Here is an 18,826-nt window from a genome sequence, read left to right as displayed (position 1 = left end):
GGGAGTGTGAGACATATTTTCATGAATTATTCATTAGCAATTTCTACGTCGTCAATAAAATTTTCTGATACGACAATATGTTGCGGATACCCGGCCTATGTTGGGATCCATAGCCTTGCAAACTAGCATGTCCACCTTGTTGTATAGTGCAACATCTTTGGCCACAATCAAATCCAGAGTGTCTACAATTATTACGTCATTTCCGTCTGGGGCTCCTGCGGAGTTCCTTTTTGAATGTTAGGCATTGAACTGGGCCTGCTCATCATACTAACTGCAATGGTGACACGGGAGAGGGGAGTGAAGGAGTAGTTCAAGAGAGGCGAAAACAATTATAGCATCTATACAGGAAAAAACTCTACATTGTTGTCGGACATCTTATTTGAGAATCAACAGAACCACAGTTAAAAGGGAGACGGGAGTAATTAACCGATTGGCGAGCAAGATATATACTATATGCAAACACACGGCAGTGGACAGAAAAACAGGCACAGCGGGCACTTGCTTGTTGTCTTTTTGGGACTGTTCGATTACTGCAGGGTTCAGTATACCAGTTTGGAGAACAAAATAACGACCAACGCCTACTGAGTGTGTAGCAGAGCTCAGTGGATTCCCTAGGATCCCAAAGGTAAGGGGCGCCTTGAACTGTGGCCGCAGAATTTCGTTAGTGAAATTGGCACGCTAGCTGGCTAACGTTAGCTACGTTGCGCGAGGAAAGTGACTGCGGATCCTTGGTGCTGTTATTTATTGTCGTGTGTGGAAATGTGTGCGTATTAACCTTTGAATTACCGTGGATTTAGAGTAGGATGTTGAGGAAGAACGAGTGCATTCAGTTTATTTTTAAATGATAGCTAATCTATGACAAGAGATTTACCACTAGTTAACTAGCTAGCTGGTATGTGTAACTAGCTATATTATTGATGGTGTTAAAAAGGGGGAGGTAGCGCAAGCAGGCAGTATTTTAGGCGAACATTTGAAGGCTAACGCTAGCTTGTTGCTGCTGCTGCTTGTTAACTTTGAGTAGACTAAAGACTAGTTTATTTATACTAGTTAGTTTCGTGCTCGTGTTTATATTTTAGTACGCAAACCCAATGTCTAACCTCCCCCTCCCCCACCGGCCCGGGTTCTCTCAAATAACAACAGTAACCTTTGGCATAGGTGCGATTATCGACCTGGGTCACTGTTCTCTGCGAATGCGCAGTCCGTTCATTAGTTAACGTTAGAGCTAGCATGCTACGTGCATGGCTAACTCCAAAGTAAGTACAAAAAAGCTCCAAACTAAGAACGTTAGCTAGCTGACGTTAGCGAATGCATTCACTGTTGCACGCTATGCATTAACGTTTGCTAACTTATATTGCAAGCCATTTTTATTCATCGTTGTATTCGTTGGTGCTAGCCGTGCACCTTTACTTAATGACTTTAGTTATCCAACTAACGTCAATATAGCAGTATAGCTAGCTAACAAAGCTGCAAAACAAACATCCATCCAGTTCATTAGGTTGCTAACGTCAGTGAACTCGATGCCCTGAAGTAAACACGTGTTTGCTTAGACTGAAAAGCAGTGTTATGTAACAACAGGTAGCTAATAGCCATTAGACTAATTAGGACGTCAACCATGTTTAAAGAACCCCGCGTACTAACAAATTGACTGATTTTAACTCCAATTGTGTAGCTACTTAGTGATCGCTTCATGAATTCATTCAGTTAGGGGTGACCAACCATATATTTGCAAGTATATATCCGTGATATCACAGGTTAATATGTTATTCCAAGTCTAAGTAATTGCCCTTTTTAGTTTGTAGATTCCGTCCGAATGCATAATTACAAACTCTGTAAACAGCTTGATCGTGTAAGACCAGAGACACGGTTCTTTCACGCCGACCCTGCATCTCGGCTTGGTGTTTTTAAAACATTCCTGTACCATTCAATTATGACAATAAAACTCAATGTTAGAAGTTGAATGTTTATTCACCGCAATGTCTTTGCAGCTGCCGTAGCTCATAGCTATTTCATCCTGTTTATCTTGCAGCCCCAATCCAATCAGTCAACATACTGGTTACTACAAAACCACACTGATATTCTGGCTGACAATTACTAATTTATTTGACAGCTAGACATTACAATACATTAATTCAGCAGAATAATCTTGTCTTGCTGTATAGGAGAACAACTAGGTGTGCACCTGATTCATTTGAGCAATTATGTCATACGCAGCTAGCCGCTTTCCCAGACCAGTGAGAAAACATGCAATATTGCTATACCATATTTCAAGTTAACTGTTCTTGATTAGTATAGCTGTCTGTGTGCATCCAAATACACCATCCATAACCGTCATTAGCTAGCTAGTTTTCAAGGTGGGTACGGATAGATAGTAACATTGTGCCTTATGGGCTGCATTGGTGCTTGTGTAGTTCCACATAGTAGCCCTAACAACACAGAGGGAGTAGACAAAACAATTATTTGTTCATCTCAAAGGCATACATATCCTAGTTATAAGGATTAGCTCAGTGTCTCTTGGATGTGCACAGTGTCATGCTTCACCAAATCAGAAGATTAGAAGATCTGTCTGTATCACTCCCTAGCTATGTGCCATTACTGTATGTGTAAGTACATCCACATTTTGGCTTTTGTCAGCTTCTCTTATCCAGAGAGACTTGCACTGCTTAAATTCTTTTTCTTTTTTTCATGGAATCCATTTATACAGCTGGAAATATACTGAAGCTGTGCAGGTTAAGTACCTTTCTCAGGGGTACGATGGCAGTGCCCCACCTGTGAATCGACCCTATCGTGGTGTTTTTATGTCAGAGAGAGAGAGTGTGTTCTTCGTTTTGCAGTTGTGCAATGGCCAGGCTGATCATAAGGTGCGGATTTAGCCTGGTATAATCCAGTGCCCCAAGCATCGGAGTGGCCTGGGCTGGGGGGACCCGGTTGGGCACTCCCTCCTCCTGACCCCGGGGACGAGATGGTGCACTCAGGGAACGAGAACGGCCACAGGGAAGCACACTGGACATTTCACATAGAAATGGGGAATGGCCTAAGAATGTGGGATAGGGAAGACTGCAGTGACTACGGGGGAAGAGGCAGGGGAGCATGTTACATTCGTATAGCACTGAGGCTGACTGGACTGGCATCTACACCTAGCCAGTGTGAAATGTATATATGCAGCTGAACAGGGGATCAAAGCTACTGCTGAGAACTTCTTCATTTGTCTGTTGTTCAAAACTGTCATTAAAAAAATCCTTTCTTATAATGATCAGCATTTGCTAAAATACAATTGTTTTTACTTGATCCAACCATTTAAAATGTGTATGCTTATGAATGATATCTAAACAACTCATTGAAGTTGAATGGTTCGCAGTGCACAGCCTATTTCTGCTCAGTTCCCTGTCAGAGAAGCTCAGAAAAGCAGTAGTGTGCTACCTCAGCGGTTTGAGCAGTGGAAGTTATATTGGTGTTAATTTGACTGATGTCAAAACAGCATGTTCCTATGTCGACGCGTTCAGATGCCATTGGGGTCAGCTGATCTTTTGCTGGACTTGAACCTGTTGCAGCCCTGTTGGTACCAAGTCTGTTACAAAGCTGAAGGCAAATCTCAGGGAGAGCGCAGCCTCAGACGCCCCGAAAAGATCCTGCTAACAACCCCTGAACCTCTCCGCCCCCTTTTTGTCCCACCAGGGCAGATTGCTGGTTATAACTGCCTTTTGTGATGGTCCTGCCCCTGCCTCTTCATGTTCTTTCAATGAGTCTGCTTGTAGCTGCTGAACAGCTGAAAATGCCATTCTCATATTGCCTCCTCTGTAGGTGTTTCCCATCAATCAGGATTCTGCCTAAACACATAAAAAACACATGGTCTGCAGGTTCTTGTTTAAACCTAAAATACAGCATGTACTTAGACTAAAGAAATCAGGTGAGGTGAGTTAACTGTGTGGTCGACTGCTTTAATTGATCAATGTGCTGAGTAAAAACAAAAACCAACAGACCCTGCAGCACTTCAGGACCTGGGTTGGCCACCCCTGCCCTAGCCACTGTCATCAGCTTTACGTGCTGTGCATGCGTGCATGTGCGTCTCAACACTTATGCAGTTACCTGTAACAGCTGTTGTTTTTCTCTTTCTCTCACCCCCCCCCCCCCCACTCCAGGTGTTGTCAGGTATTGTCAGCTGTGTCTGCCACCTGACCCTCCCCTCTCCTTGCCCCTTGCTTCACAGCTGCTCCGCCTCCCTCCTCCCATAGCCCCTCCCCTCCCCCTCCCCTTCCCCGACCCCTACGACTTCCCGCCCCAGCATGAACGAGGTCAGCGTCGTCAGAGAGGGATGGCTCCACAAGAGGGGTGAGGATGGAATCGCCTGTTTGTGCGACCTGGCTTTTAGGGTTGTGCTTGGTGTTCTCTGGAATGATCACTATGTATCCTGGGATGGGATTGCTCTACTTCTGAATGCCAAAAGATTTCTTAACTTTGAACATTTTCAGTTTTCATTTAAAAGTCAGTTAATTGTTTTTTTTTTAGTTTTTGAAATTGGTACTCTTCTCATCAGTATCCCAGGGCACTGTGCAGTTAAAAGCAGGTAGCAGAAAGCACAGGCCAGGCACAAATGCATCAACTCTATAAAGTTTATAAATTTTTTCCATTGGTTTTGGGGGGAAAAAAAACCAAGAAACGCATCTCATTTCTACTCTTAAAACCATCACAACAGCAGTGAGTGAATGTGAGTCTTTGTGTGTTTGAGTGCATCTGTCTTGTCTATGTGCGAGCACATGCATGTGGGTGCACACTTCTGTGTTCTCGCTATGAAAAGGCCTTATTAACCCCAGTGTTCCTGTTGTAGGTGAATACATTAAGACCTGGAGGCCTCGTTACTTCATCCTGAAGAGCGATGGCTCCTTCATCGGCTACAAAGAGAAGCCGGAGACATCCGACCTCAGCCTGCCTCCTCTTAACAATTTCTCCGTGGCAGGTCAGTCCATCTGTGGCAGTCAGGGGCTCAGCTAATGGCTGGCCTGCGCACATATTTAATCCTCATGTTTCTACTTAAATTTATTGTGATGGTAATCTCATTTTGGTGTAGCGTGATTTGTTTTTGGAAGTTATCGTTTCCACACGTGGCAAATTTGCAATTGTGATACACTCTCATCAGGTGTTTCACCACTTCACATCATAGACAATGAATTTGCAGTGAACCGCGGGCGCTTGAAGGAGGGAAACTAGGAAATAACTCTTGAGATGATTTTTAAAATGAGAACATTGTTTACATGCCAAATGACTGCTGTTTGCTTGCATTCTAATGAAACTCCTCTGAAATTTCTCCTAATAACCTCAAGCTCTTGCCCTCATATGTTCAAATCTCTCAAACGGACAGTCTGATCACTGCATGATTGACTGTTCCATCTTAGGGTACCTCCAAAATGTTGTGATATTAAAGTCCTTTAAAGTCCATTACCGGACCTGTACAAGGGCTTTCGATACAGCTGGCTACACCCTTTTAATTAAGCGATTAAGGCATGTTGGCTTAGGGCAGGGATTTCAAACACAAATCCTGGAGGACTGCTGTCTACTGCTTTTCAATGTTTTCCTGCACTTAAGCGCTCAATTTAAGTCATTGATTGACTCTGAGTCTGCCCACCTTTTTCCAAGACCTAAATTAGCTGCTACCTGAAATAAATCACAAAAACCAGCTGAGACTGCAGCCCTCCATTACTGGAGACCCCTGAGCCCCCTTAGGGTCTGCAGCATCAAACTGATTTTCCACTTACCTATCTCGCATAACTGAATGTGTGTATATAGATGGACTTGGGTCCCTACAGATGGGGGTCCCTCAAGGCTTCACCCTTGGTCCAACATTATTTATTATTTATAAACATTATTTATTATTTATTATATTGTTATCAACAGTCCCGCTTAAGCTTTACATAATTCCAATTATAATATCCACTTGTGTGCAGATGGCATCATTTTTAGACACCGTAATGTGCATTGATTTTCTTTACTGTGCATGTTAGCTGTGTGTATTTGCAAGTCACCATTTTTTCTTTTTCCTTTTTTTTTCTTTGCTGGTGGTAAAACAAGGTCTTAATACATTCGTATGAATGTGTTGTAGTGGGTTTGAAATACTGTGGTTTCCTTTGGGAGGACATTCGTACATGTATAGACTGTTGATTCTAAAATTGTAAACAAAAACAAAAATAGCAGATTAGAGTGAGGATGCAGATGTACTGTACATACACTTTTCATATTAGGGGGGGCAGAGTTTTTCCCAGCCATGTTCAGTAGTAATCTGTGTGTATCTTTGGAGCTCTGTCTTGCTCATTATCCCGCTCTGGGTGTTTGTGTCCCACCTCAGAGTGCCAGCTAATGAAGACAGAGCGACCGAGGCCCAACACCTTTGTCATCCGCTGCCTGCAGTGGACCACCGTCATCGAGCGCACCTTCCACGTGGAGAACAATGAGGAGAGGTGGGCAGGGACGAGCCAGAGCTGCGCATGCTTAAATGCCCGTACTTCTTATGTAATCCAGGTTGTTCACAGGTCTGTAGGGTTGCCACCTGCAGATCAACCTGAACTTGATTGTAGTTTACAGCTCGACCTGTTGAGTGTATTATAAGTTGATACTGATTTAATAATTGTATTTTTATTTTTTATTTTTTGCAACAAGATTTATTTTATTTTATTTTAGGGCATTTGCCCTACTTTATTACTTTATTTAATTTTTATTAAGGACAATGAGCTGAGTTAGCTATTTGTTAGTAGAAGAAAAATATACTGGGTGCTCTCTGGTAAACCAGAGTATGCGAAAAAATATATATAGTATAGTAGGTGCTCTTAGAACATAGGGAACAAACGGATTACATTACATTACATTACAGGCATTTGGCAGACGCTCTTATCCAGAGCGATGTACAACAAAGTGTATAACCATAACCAGGAACAAGTATGACGAAACCCCTAGAGAGAAGTACCGGTCCAAGTACAGGGAACAACCGCATAGTTCAACTTGGACCCTGATGGTTAAACTGATTAACACTAACAACGAGAACGGCAACAACGCAATCTATGGAAAAATAAAAATAAATAAATATACAAGTAGTCGTTAAGACAGGCGCATCAACTAAGTCACCTATGAAACAGCTGCCTAGTTACAACCCTAATAAGTCAAGTTAATAAGTTAAGTAATAAGTTAATAAGTCCAAAAAGAACTAAAAAGCGTTCTAGGTACTCATAGTAATCCAAAGAGGAGAGCAGGAAAAAGGTAAAGTTAAAAAGCATTTATTATAATGGCTAAATGATCTCTACCTTGTTTTTCCATTGGATACACTGTCTACATAGGTAAGGCCTCACCTGTTTGCCACATATGCCCTGATGAATATCGGTTCTCGATCGAAATATGTTGGCTTTTTAGTGTATTTAGCCATTATAATAAAGGCTTTTTAACTTTACCCTTTTCCTGCTCTCCTCATTGGATTACTATATGAGTGCCTAGAATGCTCTTTAGTTCTTTTTGGACTTATTTTTCTTTTGGCTATTTGTTAATTTACCCTGAGTCCTCTGGCTTGCATATTCAGAAATATTCTGTCCAAACACTAGTGGCCTCCAGAGACATTTAGAATCTGAACATCAGAATTTACTGATGGGAAAAAAAAAGCCACACATCCATACAGCTGGGTGTTGGCTGGGTCTTCCGTACTCCTGTCGCCGAGGGTCTGAGCTTCTCTCTCTCTCCTGACCTCTCTCTCAGGGAGGAGTGGATGCGGGCGATCCAGGCGGTGACGAATGGCCTGAAGACACGGGAGGAGGAGGAGCCCATGGACATTAAGTTCGGCTCGCCCAGCGACTGCAGCGGCATGGAGGAGATGGAGGTGGCCATGTCCAAGTCTCGCTCCAAAGTGGTCAGTGCCCTTTGACCTCCCTTTCTCTGTTGGCCTGCTTCCTCTGAGCCGTTGTGATTACTTAAAGGGGCGGTTCACCCAAAAATGAAATGACGTTATGTTTCAACTTATGTAACCATTGAGCGTTTCACTGGGATTCGATGAGTTTTCTATATATCCACTGCAGCTCACCTGTTACAATGGATACAACAATGTCTTAAACCGGTGTTGGGACTGCGCCACAGAATACTGGCTTGCTTTGGTTGGGGTGTTTGTGTGGATATACAGTCAGTTAGCTTTCTTCAGTAGAAAGTAGTTTTTGATGAAACCGTGCACTAAATGGTCTGTGCATGTTCGGGAGTAACCGTGTCATCATATATTTGCCAAGAGACGTTGCTGTTGAGTTTTTTTATGTTAATTTTGACGCGTTAAACACCCCAAAAACCGTATCAGGTTGAGCTGCAGCAGATATATATTAAACTCGTCAAATCTCAGTGAAACTATCTGGATGGATAGCTGGCATGACACTGGGTAAGTGGAAACATAACTTTATTTAATTTTTGGGTGAACTGCCCCTTTAAATAATTTTGGTTGCCTCCCAAAAAGTGGTTTGGCTTGTACTGCTTTTGCCAGGTTTATACTGGCGAGGTATAAGCCTGGCAAGTAAGGATAGTGTAACTTGGATGCAAGTATGCAAGTTTTTACCGTAGTGGCAAAAGAAGCAATTTTCATCATCTTGTTAATCAAAATCAAAATGCAACTGATATAACTGACATATTAGGAAAATACTCACCGAGAACACTCATATTACCAGCGAACGCCCCATACTGGTCCTTGTATGGAGAATGAGTGATAAATGTACAACAACCTGATGGCAGACCATGGATTTAGGAATTGACAATATTGGAAATTAAGGTAGAATGTTTGCTTTCCAGGAAGGAATTTATGTTCCAATTTTGCTCACGCAATCACACAATGCAGCTACAGTATGTTCTTTGTGCAATGTCTCATGCACATGCAAGAATTGTTGTGAGGGTAGATTCAGTAAGGTATTTATTAAAGAAATTGTGACAGATGCGAGTGGTCTTACGTAAGACTGATATAACATTTTGTGAGCTTTATCGTGTTGCTGCTAATGTTCACAATAGAGCCGTGGTGAAGGATTTCTTTAATTTTACTGGGTCCTGACCCGACAAACTGGAGGAAAGTCTTACTCAGAAAATTGACTCTGTCTCCTGTTCACCCGTGACCGACCTGACGTGGAAAAATGCCGGAACATTTGCCGGTTAAGATGCGTGTGCGAAAGGACTTTTTATTGCTTTGGACGGCCGTTGACAAATTCCTTTTCTTTGGCTTGGGCCCTGAGGAGGCTGGTGGCTCTGCGGGAGCAGGTTGTTTGCTCGCTCTGTGTCACTGCTCGTACCACTGACCATTCGCTCCACCGAGATGGAGAGGCTTCAGCACGTGCCGAAATGTATCACTCGCACTGATGGCCTTCTCTTTTTAAGCATTTACGCTCTAACGGCTATTCAAAATACAAATTCAGGAGACCGAAACGCAAGTTTTGCTTGCTGACTCTCATTCTCTGGTAGATGCAGATTTATCATGGTCACTTACATTGATTGAGATATTTGATTGATTGAAAAATGTGCATACTCTTTCCCCCCCTCCCCCCTAGACGATGAGCGACTTTGACTACCTGAAGCTCCTGGGGAAGGGCACCTTTGGAAAGGTGATCCTGGTGAAGGAGAAGGCCACGGGGATGTACTACGCCATGAAGATCCTGCGCAAGGAGGTCATCATTGCAAAGGTATGGATGCGCCATGTTCTGTGATATGCCGAAATGACAGGCTGAAACCTGGGTGTTATGGCAGAGTTTGTTTATATGGTTCATGTTTTATTATAGGTGTACATTAGCACATGTAAAATCTCCAGTCAGGCAGGAGTCTCAAACTCCGGTCCTGGAGTGCTCAGACTTCTGCAGGTTTAGGCCTTGGGAACACGGTATGCGGACCCTTGAGCCAATCGGTGATTTAAATTTAGCGCTTAAGTGTGGAAACGTGTCCAAAGTCAGCAGACGCTGCTCTCCAGGACCTGAGTCTGCGGTCCTATATGAGGTCCAGTTGTGCTCGGATGAAGCCAGCTGTCACCCGCTAAAGCTGGTTGGCTCGTTTTTTGATATCTGACCTCTGACCTTCTCTGTGACCGCGTGTGGTTCTCCACAGGACGAGGTGGCCCATACAGTGACAGAAAGCAGGGTCCTGCAGAACACCAGGCACCCCTTCCTCACGGTGAGCCCCTATTCCACCACCACCCTACCGCCCTATCTTTGTCTACCTTTCCCTTAGGTTTAGATATTAATCTGTGATTTATTTTACAAAATGAGTTCCTTCAGCACAGATAATACACACAACACTAGAGGCAATATAAATTATACATACCACATGCTGCACACACACTTCAAACAACGCATTGTGGGATATTAAAATGAATTTTAAGACTCTTCTTACTATAACGGCTTACAAATGTTGTAATAAGGTATATTCCTGCTATACAAAGTGTAATCTTAATATGTCATGGCATAAGAGAAGAGAATTCTTATATATAACTGCTGTAATCATCTGTGTTTGATGAACCTGCCTTGTCAAAGGTATAGTTCCCTGATGCTTGTTGGAATAAAGCATTATATATGGCGATCATCTCTCCGACCTGATAATTGCTTTTCCACGACAGAACATAAAGCTCTATAAATTCACTGTTGTACATTTTTCACTCTTGTAATGACAAGGGTATTGGTGATGATGGTGATTTTATTTTGTCTCTTGCATATACAGACACTAAAACATGCTTTTCAAACGCATGATCGGCTGTGCTTTGTGATGGAATACGCCAATGGAGGAGAGGTAAGTGCTGCAGAACTCAAATTCCCATAGTCACTCACATGCACATACACACACACACACACACACACCCATACATGGTTTCCTGATTGAAAATCCTCATCTCGCTCCAAATTTTCCCCTCTCCTTCTCTCTCTTGCTGGCTTTCCCTCTTCCCCCTTCTCTCCTTCAATCTCTTCTCTTTCCCTTCTGTTCCATCTCACGCTCTTGCTCTCACTCTCTCCATCTCTCCCCTCCTGCTCTCGCTCCCTTTCTTTTTCCGCCACCTCTCTTTCCCCAGCTGTTTTTCCACCTTTCCCGGGAGCGTGTGTTCACGGAGGACCGGGCCCGTTTCTATGGCGCCGAGATCGTGTCGGCATTGGAGTACCTGCACTCGCGGGACGTGGTGTACAGGGATCTGAAGGTGCTAAATTCTTCTGTTGCTCTGCACGAGCATGCATAGGAATGCATAAGCATATGAAAGAGGACATAAGCAAGCATAAGCATGCATTGGAATGCATAAGCATATGAAACAAGACATACGTAAGCATAAGAATACATAAGCATACACAGGAATACATAGCAACAAGAATGCAGTTCCATTCATGGAGGGCTGGTGTATATGAAAGTTTTCGTTTGCACAAATTCTCCTGTTCCATATGGCTGTGTACACCAATGGCTGTTTATTTGTACTTTATTCCTCAGTACAATGTTTGTGATGACAACAGCTGTCATTAATGAGCATATAAATCATTAAATGAATAATCTCTCTCTCTCACTCTCTCTCAGCTGGAGAACCTCATGCTGGATAAAGACGGCCATATTAAGATCACAGATTTCGGCCTGTGTAAAGAGGGCATCACTGATGGTGCCACCATGAAGACCTTCTGTGGCACACCTGAGTACCTGGCACCTGAGGTACAGTTACAGAGCAAACACATTAGGAAGAGAGGTCACATTGGGGTAAAAAGGGGTTTCGAAGTAAAGGGCTTTTCAGGAAGAATCTGAACCAGGGGGGAGGATGTGCAGTTGCTACTGGATGGAAGGAGTTCAGTTGGTGCTGGTGGGAAGGTATTCATTTGGTACTGGATGGAAGGTGTTCATTTGGTGCTTTATGGAAGGTGTTCATTTGGTGCTGGATGGAAGGTGTTCATTTGGTGCTGGATAGAAGGTGTTCATTTGGTGCTGGATGGAAGGTGTTCATTTGTTGCTGGTGGGAAGGTGTACAATAGCTGCTGGATGGAAGGTGTTCAGTAGCTGCTGGAGGGAAGGTGTACAGTAGCTGCTGGAGGGAAGATGTTCAGTAGGTGTGGATTGGAGTTTGGAGTTAAAACTGCAGACACTATTTCCCTCCAGGACTGGAGTTTGTTGTCCCTGTCTGCATCTTTACCCCTGGCCCTGTTAAACATCCTCACGCCTCTCTCTCTGTCGCAGGTGCTGGAGGATAACGACTATGGGCGGGCGGTGGACTGGTGGGGGCTGGGCGTGGTCATGTACGAGATGATGTGCGGCCGGCTGCCTTTCTACAACCAGGACCACGAGCGGCTGTTCGAGCTCATCCTGATGGAGGAGATCCGCTTCCCCCGAAACCTCTCCCCAGAGGCCAAGGCCCTGCTGGCCGGCCTGCTCAAGAAGGACCCCAAGCAGAGGTGAGAGAGAATGCGCTGGATCTCGCTCGCCCGCACTCCCTGCTGGTGGTGTTCAGGAGCTGTGCTCTGTTTCTCTTATCCAGAGAAACTTACCCACGTGGGAAAACATCAATATTAGTCTCAGGAATAAAGTGTGATATCATAAAAAAACTACAGAACTGCATTAATAATCAACAAGTGATATGTTAGCACTGATCGTTTGTAACAACAGAAATTGCCATGGGACAGATGAACTAACAGCGCTGTACACAAAGCATTATCCCCAAAAGGAAAAGCAAAGAATGAACGACAGGATGTGTGAAGGGGTCAGGGGAGCCATGGTCCAGTCTGCAGTGGGGGGGGGAGGATTTAGGGTTTGCAGACGGTGACCCGTGTGTCCTCCTCCTGCAGGCTCGGAGGGGGTCCTGACGATGCCAAAGACGTGATGACACACAAGTTCTTCACCGCCATCAACTGGCAGGATGTTCTGCAGAGAAAGGTGAGGAACGCAGGGTGGACCGGGCTGGTGGTGTTGCTTCATAGTGCTGCTATAGTCATAAAAAATATTTTATTGCAATATACTTCTAATATATTCCATTGCTGTAAGCCCTCACTGTGTCCATAAAGTTGAGCAGATGAGCACAGGTGTGTGAAGGAGAAAGCGCTCAAGGTTCTGTTCTTCCTTACTGTTCCTTAGTTTTACAGCTATTGTCAGAACTGACTTGAGCTTACATTAAGGAAAATATATATTTGAATTGTTGCGTCCAGATTCCTTGTAAATTAGCAGGAGTCTTTCATTCATTCATATAGTTTATTGCAAGTTAACATAGTACCACTTCAACTCGTTACAAGCAAGTTGATGTAACTGATGTACCTCATACAGAGATTATAGCTATTGCCAATTTCCAACTCCTGTCCCTAGTTAGGCTTTTAATAAGAAAAAAGAAATACAAAAACATACAATTATACAACATTATTTAAAGAAGAAAAAAAATCAAATCATGAAGTAATTAAACATGCATACAGCTCTGATTTTGCTTCAGCCAGCCTTTAACATTTTTATTTAAAACTTTAATATCTTGAGTTAAGTTTATCTCAGTTGGCAGCATATTCCACAATTGAGAGCCCTTTATGGAAAAAGCTGACTGCCCAAAGGAGGTCTTATGGCGTGCGATTTTACAATTGCCACTTGCTGTGCCCCTAGCGATCCTACTACTATTTTGCCTGCTTATTAACTTGCATAAAATATCAAGTTTTGTAAACATTTATAAATCAATTTAACGTACAAAAATTAAGAAATTATCAAAACTGAGCAAATTATACTGCTTCAATATGTGACAGTGATGCCATCTCATGGGTTTTTTATCCATTATTTTTAAGGCTTGGTTATACTAAGATGCAATAGGCTTAATTGTAGCCAAAGATGCTTGGCTCCACTCTAACACAATAAGACGTGTGAAAAAGTCATTGCATGCATATACAGCTGTGCTGCTTTAATTGGTATATGGTGTCTAATTAGTTTGAAGCAATTTAGATTGCTTTTTACTGTCTTTGAAATCTTTTTGACGTGTTTGTCAAATTTGAGTTTGGGGTCTAGAACTATACCTAAAAATTTGAATTCATTCATCTCATTTTCCTCTCCCTGTATTGTCACTCTGAGTTTTTCTGATTGTAGTGTTTTTTTGATGGAAAAGCACATGGAGACTGTCTTTTTCAGGTTCAGAGTGAGCTTATTTCAGTAAAGCCGCTGATATACCCCATTCATATATGAAGATAATATCTCAGTTGCCTCACTTGATGTCTTAGCTGATGCATATATGACTGTATCGTCTGCATAAAGCTGACAACCAGCCCCTGGACAACTTTCAGACAGGTCGTTGATGTAAAGGCTGAAGATCAACGGGCCCAGGATTGAGCCTTGAGGAGAGAGGAGTTGTGGGACATGGAGTTTTCAGGCCGCGTTGGCGTCATGCTGTCTGACCCGTCTGTCTTTCCCTCCTCCAGCTGATCCCGCCCTTCAAGCCCCAGGTGACCTCAGAGACGGACACGCGCTACTTTGATGACGAGTTCACAGCACAGACCATCACCGTCACGCCGCCAGACAAGTGTGAGTGCGCACGCATACGTACATACTTGCAGCCACGAGCCACCCCCACTGCGGCCATTTTTAAACTTGGTTGTCAAGCTGTCCAGGAACGAAAGATTTAAGTGAATATTTTCGTGTTTCAGAGCTCTTTCATTTAGCTTCATAGTTTAGAAGCTGTTCTTCGTTTTATTTTATGTATACCTGACTGTTTGTCTGCCTTTCTCTATTTTATTTATTTATTTATTTTCACAATCCATGCACTATAACATAAAATTGAATTTGGGTTGTCAATTGCATACAGGCTTTTAAATTTTTGTGGGCAGTAACTAGTGAGCCAGGCACTGCAGGTGGCTCTGCTTGAGTTTTTTGGACTGCGTGTTTCTGTACGGGTGTGTGTATGGGCATGTGTGTGAGCATTAGTGACGAGCCAGGCGGATCTGCTGTGTCCTTGTGTTACAGATGACAGCCTGGACTGTGAGGACCCGGATCAGAGGACACACTTCCCCCAGTTCTCCTACTCCGCCAGCATACGGGAGTGACGCTGTCTCTCACAAAGCACTCTTGTACACTCGCACTCACACCAAGACACAAAAGCAGGGCAAACAGGGCAGACACAGACGGAAGCAGAACCCGCAGGCCGACAGACAGCCAACCTCATCCGGGAGCGAAGTGCCTTGACTGGCAGCTGTCACTCTGCTCTGCCCCGCCCACAGTCCCGCCCACAGACCCAGCTTTCACACTACACCCACAGCACACATAGGAGCCATAGCACTTGAACACACACGCCTACACTCGTCCTCCCAGAGACTGCAGGAGGAAAAACCCTTCTTTAAAGCAAAAAAAAAAAACTTTAATTCTTGTTTTTAACAAAAAAAAGAAAGAAATGAAAAAAAGTATTTTTAAATTGTTTTTCCCTCTGATTGTTATGGTTTTAAAAGCCATATTTCTGCAATTTTTATAAGTGCTCTTTCTGGAAATAGCTGTTACCAATAGTATTGATCTGTTGTGAATGACAGGTTGAGAGAAAAGGGAGGGGCTAGAAGAACGAGAGGGGGAACATGGTGGCCATTTCTCTTCCCACTGTGTGTGCATGCGTGTGTGTGTGAAAGAGCGCAAGTGTGTGCTTGTGTGTGTGTTTCATATACTCTGTGTGTAAGAACAAGAGTATGTATGCGTGCGTCTGTTTTTGATTTTGTCCATCAGTTAATCTTGAGGGGGACACGGCCACACAGATGTGTGTAGTTCGCTTTATTGGAGGTGGAAAAAAGTCCTTTAAATTTGCTGGGAGCTTTGTGCTAGGAATCATCTTGTTGAATTGTTTCTGTGTTTGCCCACAGACAGCAAAGTGGTCAGTTAACATACAGTGCCTTCTGAAAGTATTCAGACCCATTCTCTTTTTCCACATTTTGTTACGTTACAGCCTTATAAAATGGATTAAATTGATTTATCATCAATCTACACACAATACCCCATAATGACAAAGCAAAAACAGGTTTTTAGAATTTTTAGCAAATGTATTAAAAATAAAAAACAAATCACATTTACATAAGTATTCAGACCCTTTACTCAGTACTTAGTTGAGGCACCTTTGGCAGCGATTACAGCTTCGAGTCTTCTTGGGTATGACACTACAAGCTTGGCACACCTGTATTTGGGGTATTTCTCCCATTCTTCTCTGCAGATCCTCTCAAGCTCTGTCAAGTTGGATGGTGAGTGTTGCTGCACAGCTATTTTTCGGTCTCCAGAGATTTTCGATCGGGTTCAAGTCAGTACTCTGGCTGGGCCACTCAAGGACATTCACATACTTGTCCCAAAGCCACTCCTGCGTTGTCTTGGCTGTGTGCTTAGGCTCAGTGTCCTGTTGGAAGGTGAACCTTTGCCCCAGTCTGAGGTCCTGAGCGCTCTGGCGCAGGTTTTCATCGAGGATTTCTCTGTACATTGCTCCGTTCATCTTTCCCTCGATCCTGACTAGTCTCCCAGCTCCTGCTGCTGAAAAACATCCCCACAGCATGATGCTGCCACCACCATGCTTCACCGTAGGGATGGTAATGGCAAGGTGATGAGCGGTGCCTGGTTTCCTCCAGACGTGACACTTGGCATTGTGGCCAAAGAGTTCAATCTTGGTTTCATCAGACCAGATAATCTTGTTTCTCATGGTCTGAGAGTCCTTTAGGTGACTTTTGGTGAACTCCAAGCAGACTGTCATGTGCCTTTTACTGAGTGGCTTCCTTCTGGCCTGATTGGTGGAGTGCTGCAGAGATGGTTGTCCTTCTGGAAGGTTCTCCCATCTCCACAGAGGAACTCTGGAGCTCTGTCAGAGTGGCCATTGGGTTCTTGGTCACCTCCCAGACCAAGGCCCCTCTCCCCCGATTGCTCAGTTTGGCCGGGTGGCCAGTTCTAGGAAGAGTCCTGGTGGTTCCAAACTTCTTCCATTTAAGAATGATGAAGGTCACTGTGTTCTTCAATGCTGCAGAAATTTGTTGTACCCTTCCCCAGCTCTACCTCGACACAGTCCTGTCTCTGAGGTCTACGGACAATTCCTTCGACTTCATGGCTTGGTTTTTTCTCTGACATGCACTTTCAACTGTGGGACCTTACATAGACAGGTGTGTGCCTTTCCAAATCATGTTCAATCAATTGAATTTACCACAGGTGAACTCCAATCAAGTTGTAGAAACATCTCAAGTGTGATCAATGGAAACAGGATGCACCTGAGCTCAATTTTGAGTGTCATAGCAAAGGGTCTGAATACTTATGTAATTGTGATATTTCTGTTTTTTATTTTTAATAAATTTGCAGATATTTCTAAAAACCTGTTTTCGCTTTGTCATTATGGGGTATTGTGTGTAGATTGATGAGAATAAAAATTAATTTAATTCGTTTTATAGTAAGGCTGTAACGTAACAAAATGTGGAAAAAGTGAAGGGGTCTGAATACTTTCCGAAGGCACTGTACTTTACTTGGTGTCCAGCTTCAGTGAAATAATGCGATGAGATCACAGATGTTACTTTTATAATGATCATCAACATCATGACTCAATGGTGGAATGTTCTATGAAATCATGTTTTCACTACACATTTGGCTACGAAGGTGTGAAAGTTGTTTAATCTTTCTTTGACGCACCTCTGGGCGTGGTCACTGACGTGTAGTTTTTATTTTTAAAATTTTTGCCTTTTGAAAATGGGCAGAAATCTTAATGAACATTCTAATATTTTTTTCATAATTTTGTTTTGTTTTGATTGTCTTGTTTCCTCCCCCCCGTTCCACACCCCCCGCCTGCCTGAACTCGTCTCCTCCTCCCATTGAAACTTTGGATGAAAAGATTTAGACTCATTTAAAAAATATATAGAATATATTAAAACCATATTTTTTGTTTTGAGTTTTTATTTTTATGCCATCCCTGTGTTATCATTTATTTCACATTTGGTTGCATCAGTACGTATGTGAGACTGTGTGTAAGCGTGTGTGTGTTTACAGACGGGGAGGAGAGAATGTGTGTCAGGTGATGGAGGTGTTATGTGACACAGCCCATGGGAATGGGCAAAAATGTCTGGAAGAAAAGAGGAAAACTGCACGTGTCTGGCAGACATGCGCAAGAACATAAAATGGGAACCTTTGTGTCATCTCAGGAATATGCCGGAACATTTTCCCCCTGTCCTGTTACCACAGCAATTCGGGTGCGGCAAAAGTGGGAACGGGGCGCCTCTGACCTTCAGCCACCTTGTGCAGCAGGTTCCTGCCCGAGCTCAGTCCTTGGACCTCTCTGGGAATGCAGAATCACCATACGGTGCGACTGAGAAATATTATGTGTCAGTTTCTAGAAAGGCCACCAGGTGGTGCCAAACCCGTCGTGAAAGGAGCTCATGCCTTGATCTTTGGCTGTCTTCAGTTCTTCTGTCACCAAACTCTGGATGAGAAGAATTGACAGAAAAACCATGAAGCAAATCAATTTCTTAGTGTAATGTGAATACAAAATGGATTGAAGCAGATCTGCTTTTTCTTATAGCTTTATTATATAGAATTGTTTTATGTGACATTCAGCCATTACAATTTCTCCCTGTACTTTATTTTTTTTTTTTTTGGGGGGGGGGGGGGGTGGTCATCATCGAGGGAGTACTTGTGGAAGATGCTTGCAAGCATTAAGTTTTACTGTAGCTGGTATCTTTCCTGTAACATGGCAAATGTAGACATTGCTATTATGGGGATGATTTACCAAGTAAAAATATTCATAGACTGGTTTGTGTGTGGTTACTTTTAAAATGGTCTCATTGTTCTACATATTCTTCATGATTTTCCTCAGCCACATTTACTTAATTGGAGTGTTATTCTGTGGATAGATGATGCGTGTGCTTCTCAGCTTAACGTTAGGTACCAAATC

General features: G+C 43.2%; 1 protein-coding gene across 1 annotated transcript; it reads left to right on the top strand.

The window, feature by feature from the left end:
* Positions 1-216: 216 nt before the first annotated feature.
* Positions 217-18,685, top strand: LOC135263524 (RAC-beta serine/threonine-protein kinase-like). The gene is made up of 14 exons (XM_064351653.1): positions 217-625; positions 4,137-4,326; positions 4,823-4,951; positions 6,335-6,446; positions 7,726-7,876; positions 9,534-9,665; positions 10,081-10,146; positions 10,690-10,758; positions 11,036-11,158; positions 11,524-11,652; positions 12,169-12,383; positions 12,774-12,861; positions 14,367-14,469; positions 14,908-18,685. Exons 2-14 carry the CDS (start codon positions 4,281-4,283, stop codon positions 14,985-14,987), a joined length of 1,443 nt encoding a protein of 480 aa, XP_064207723.1. The 5' UTR covers positions 217-625; positions 4,137-4,280; the 3' UTR covers positions 14,988-18,685.
* Positions 18,686-18,826: the final 141 nt, after the last annotated feature.

This window comes from Anguilla rostrata, chromosome 9 (assembly GCF_018555375.3).
Source record: "Anguilla rostrata isolate EN2019 chromosome 9, ASM1855537v3, whole genome shotgun sequence".
Lineage (NCBI taxonomy): Eukaryota > Metazoa > Chordata > Actinopteri > Anguilliformes > Anguillidae > Anguilla > Anguilla rostrata.
This window is presented reverse-complemented; position numbering and strand designations above follow the sequence as displayed.

What these genes read in the sequence shown, in the direction of transcription:
- LOC135263524 (XM_064351653.1), top strand. Translation starts at nt 4,281, where the DNA reads ATGAACGAGGTCAGCGTCGTCAGAGAGGGATGGCTCCACAAGAGGG. An exon ending in GTGGAGAACAATGAGGAGAG is followed by an intron (nt 6,447 to 7,725) that starts GTGGGCAGGGAC and finishes CCTCTCTCTCAG; the next exon opens with GGAGGAGTGGATGCGGGCGA. An exon ending in TGGTGTACAGGGATCTGAAG is followed by an intron (nt 11,159 to 11,523) that starts GTGCTAAATTCT and finishes ACTCTCTCTCAG; the next exon opens with CTGGAGAACCTCATGCTGGA.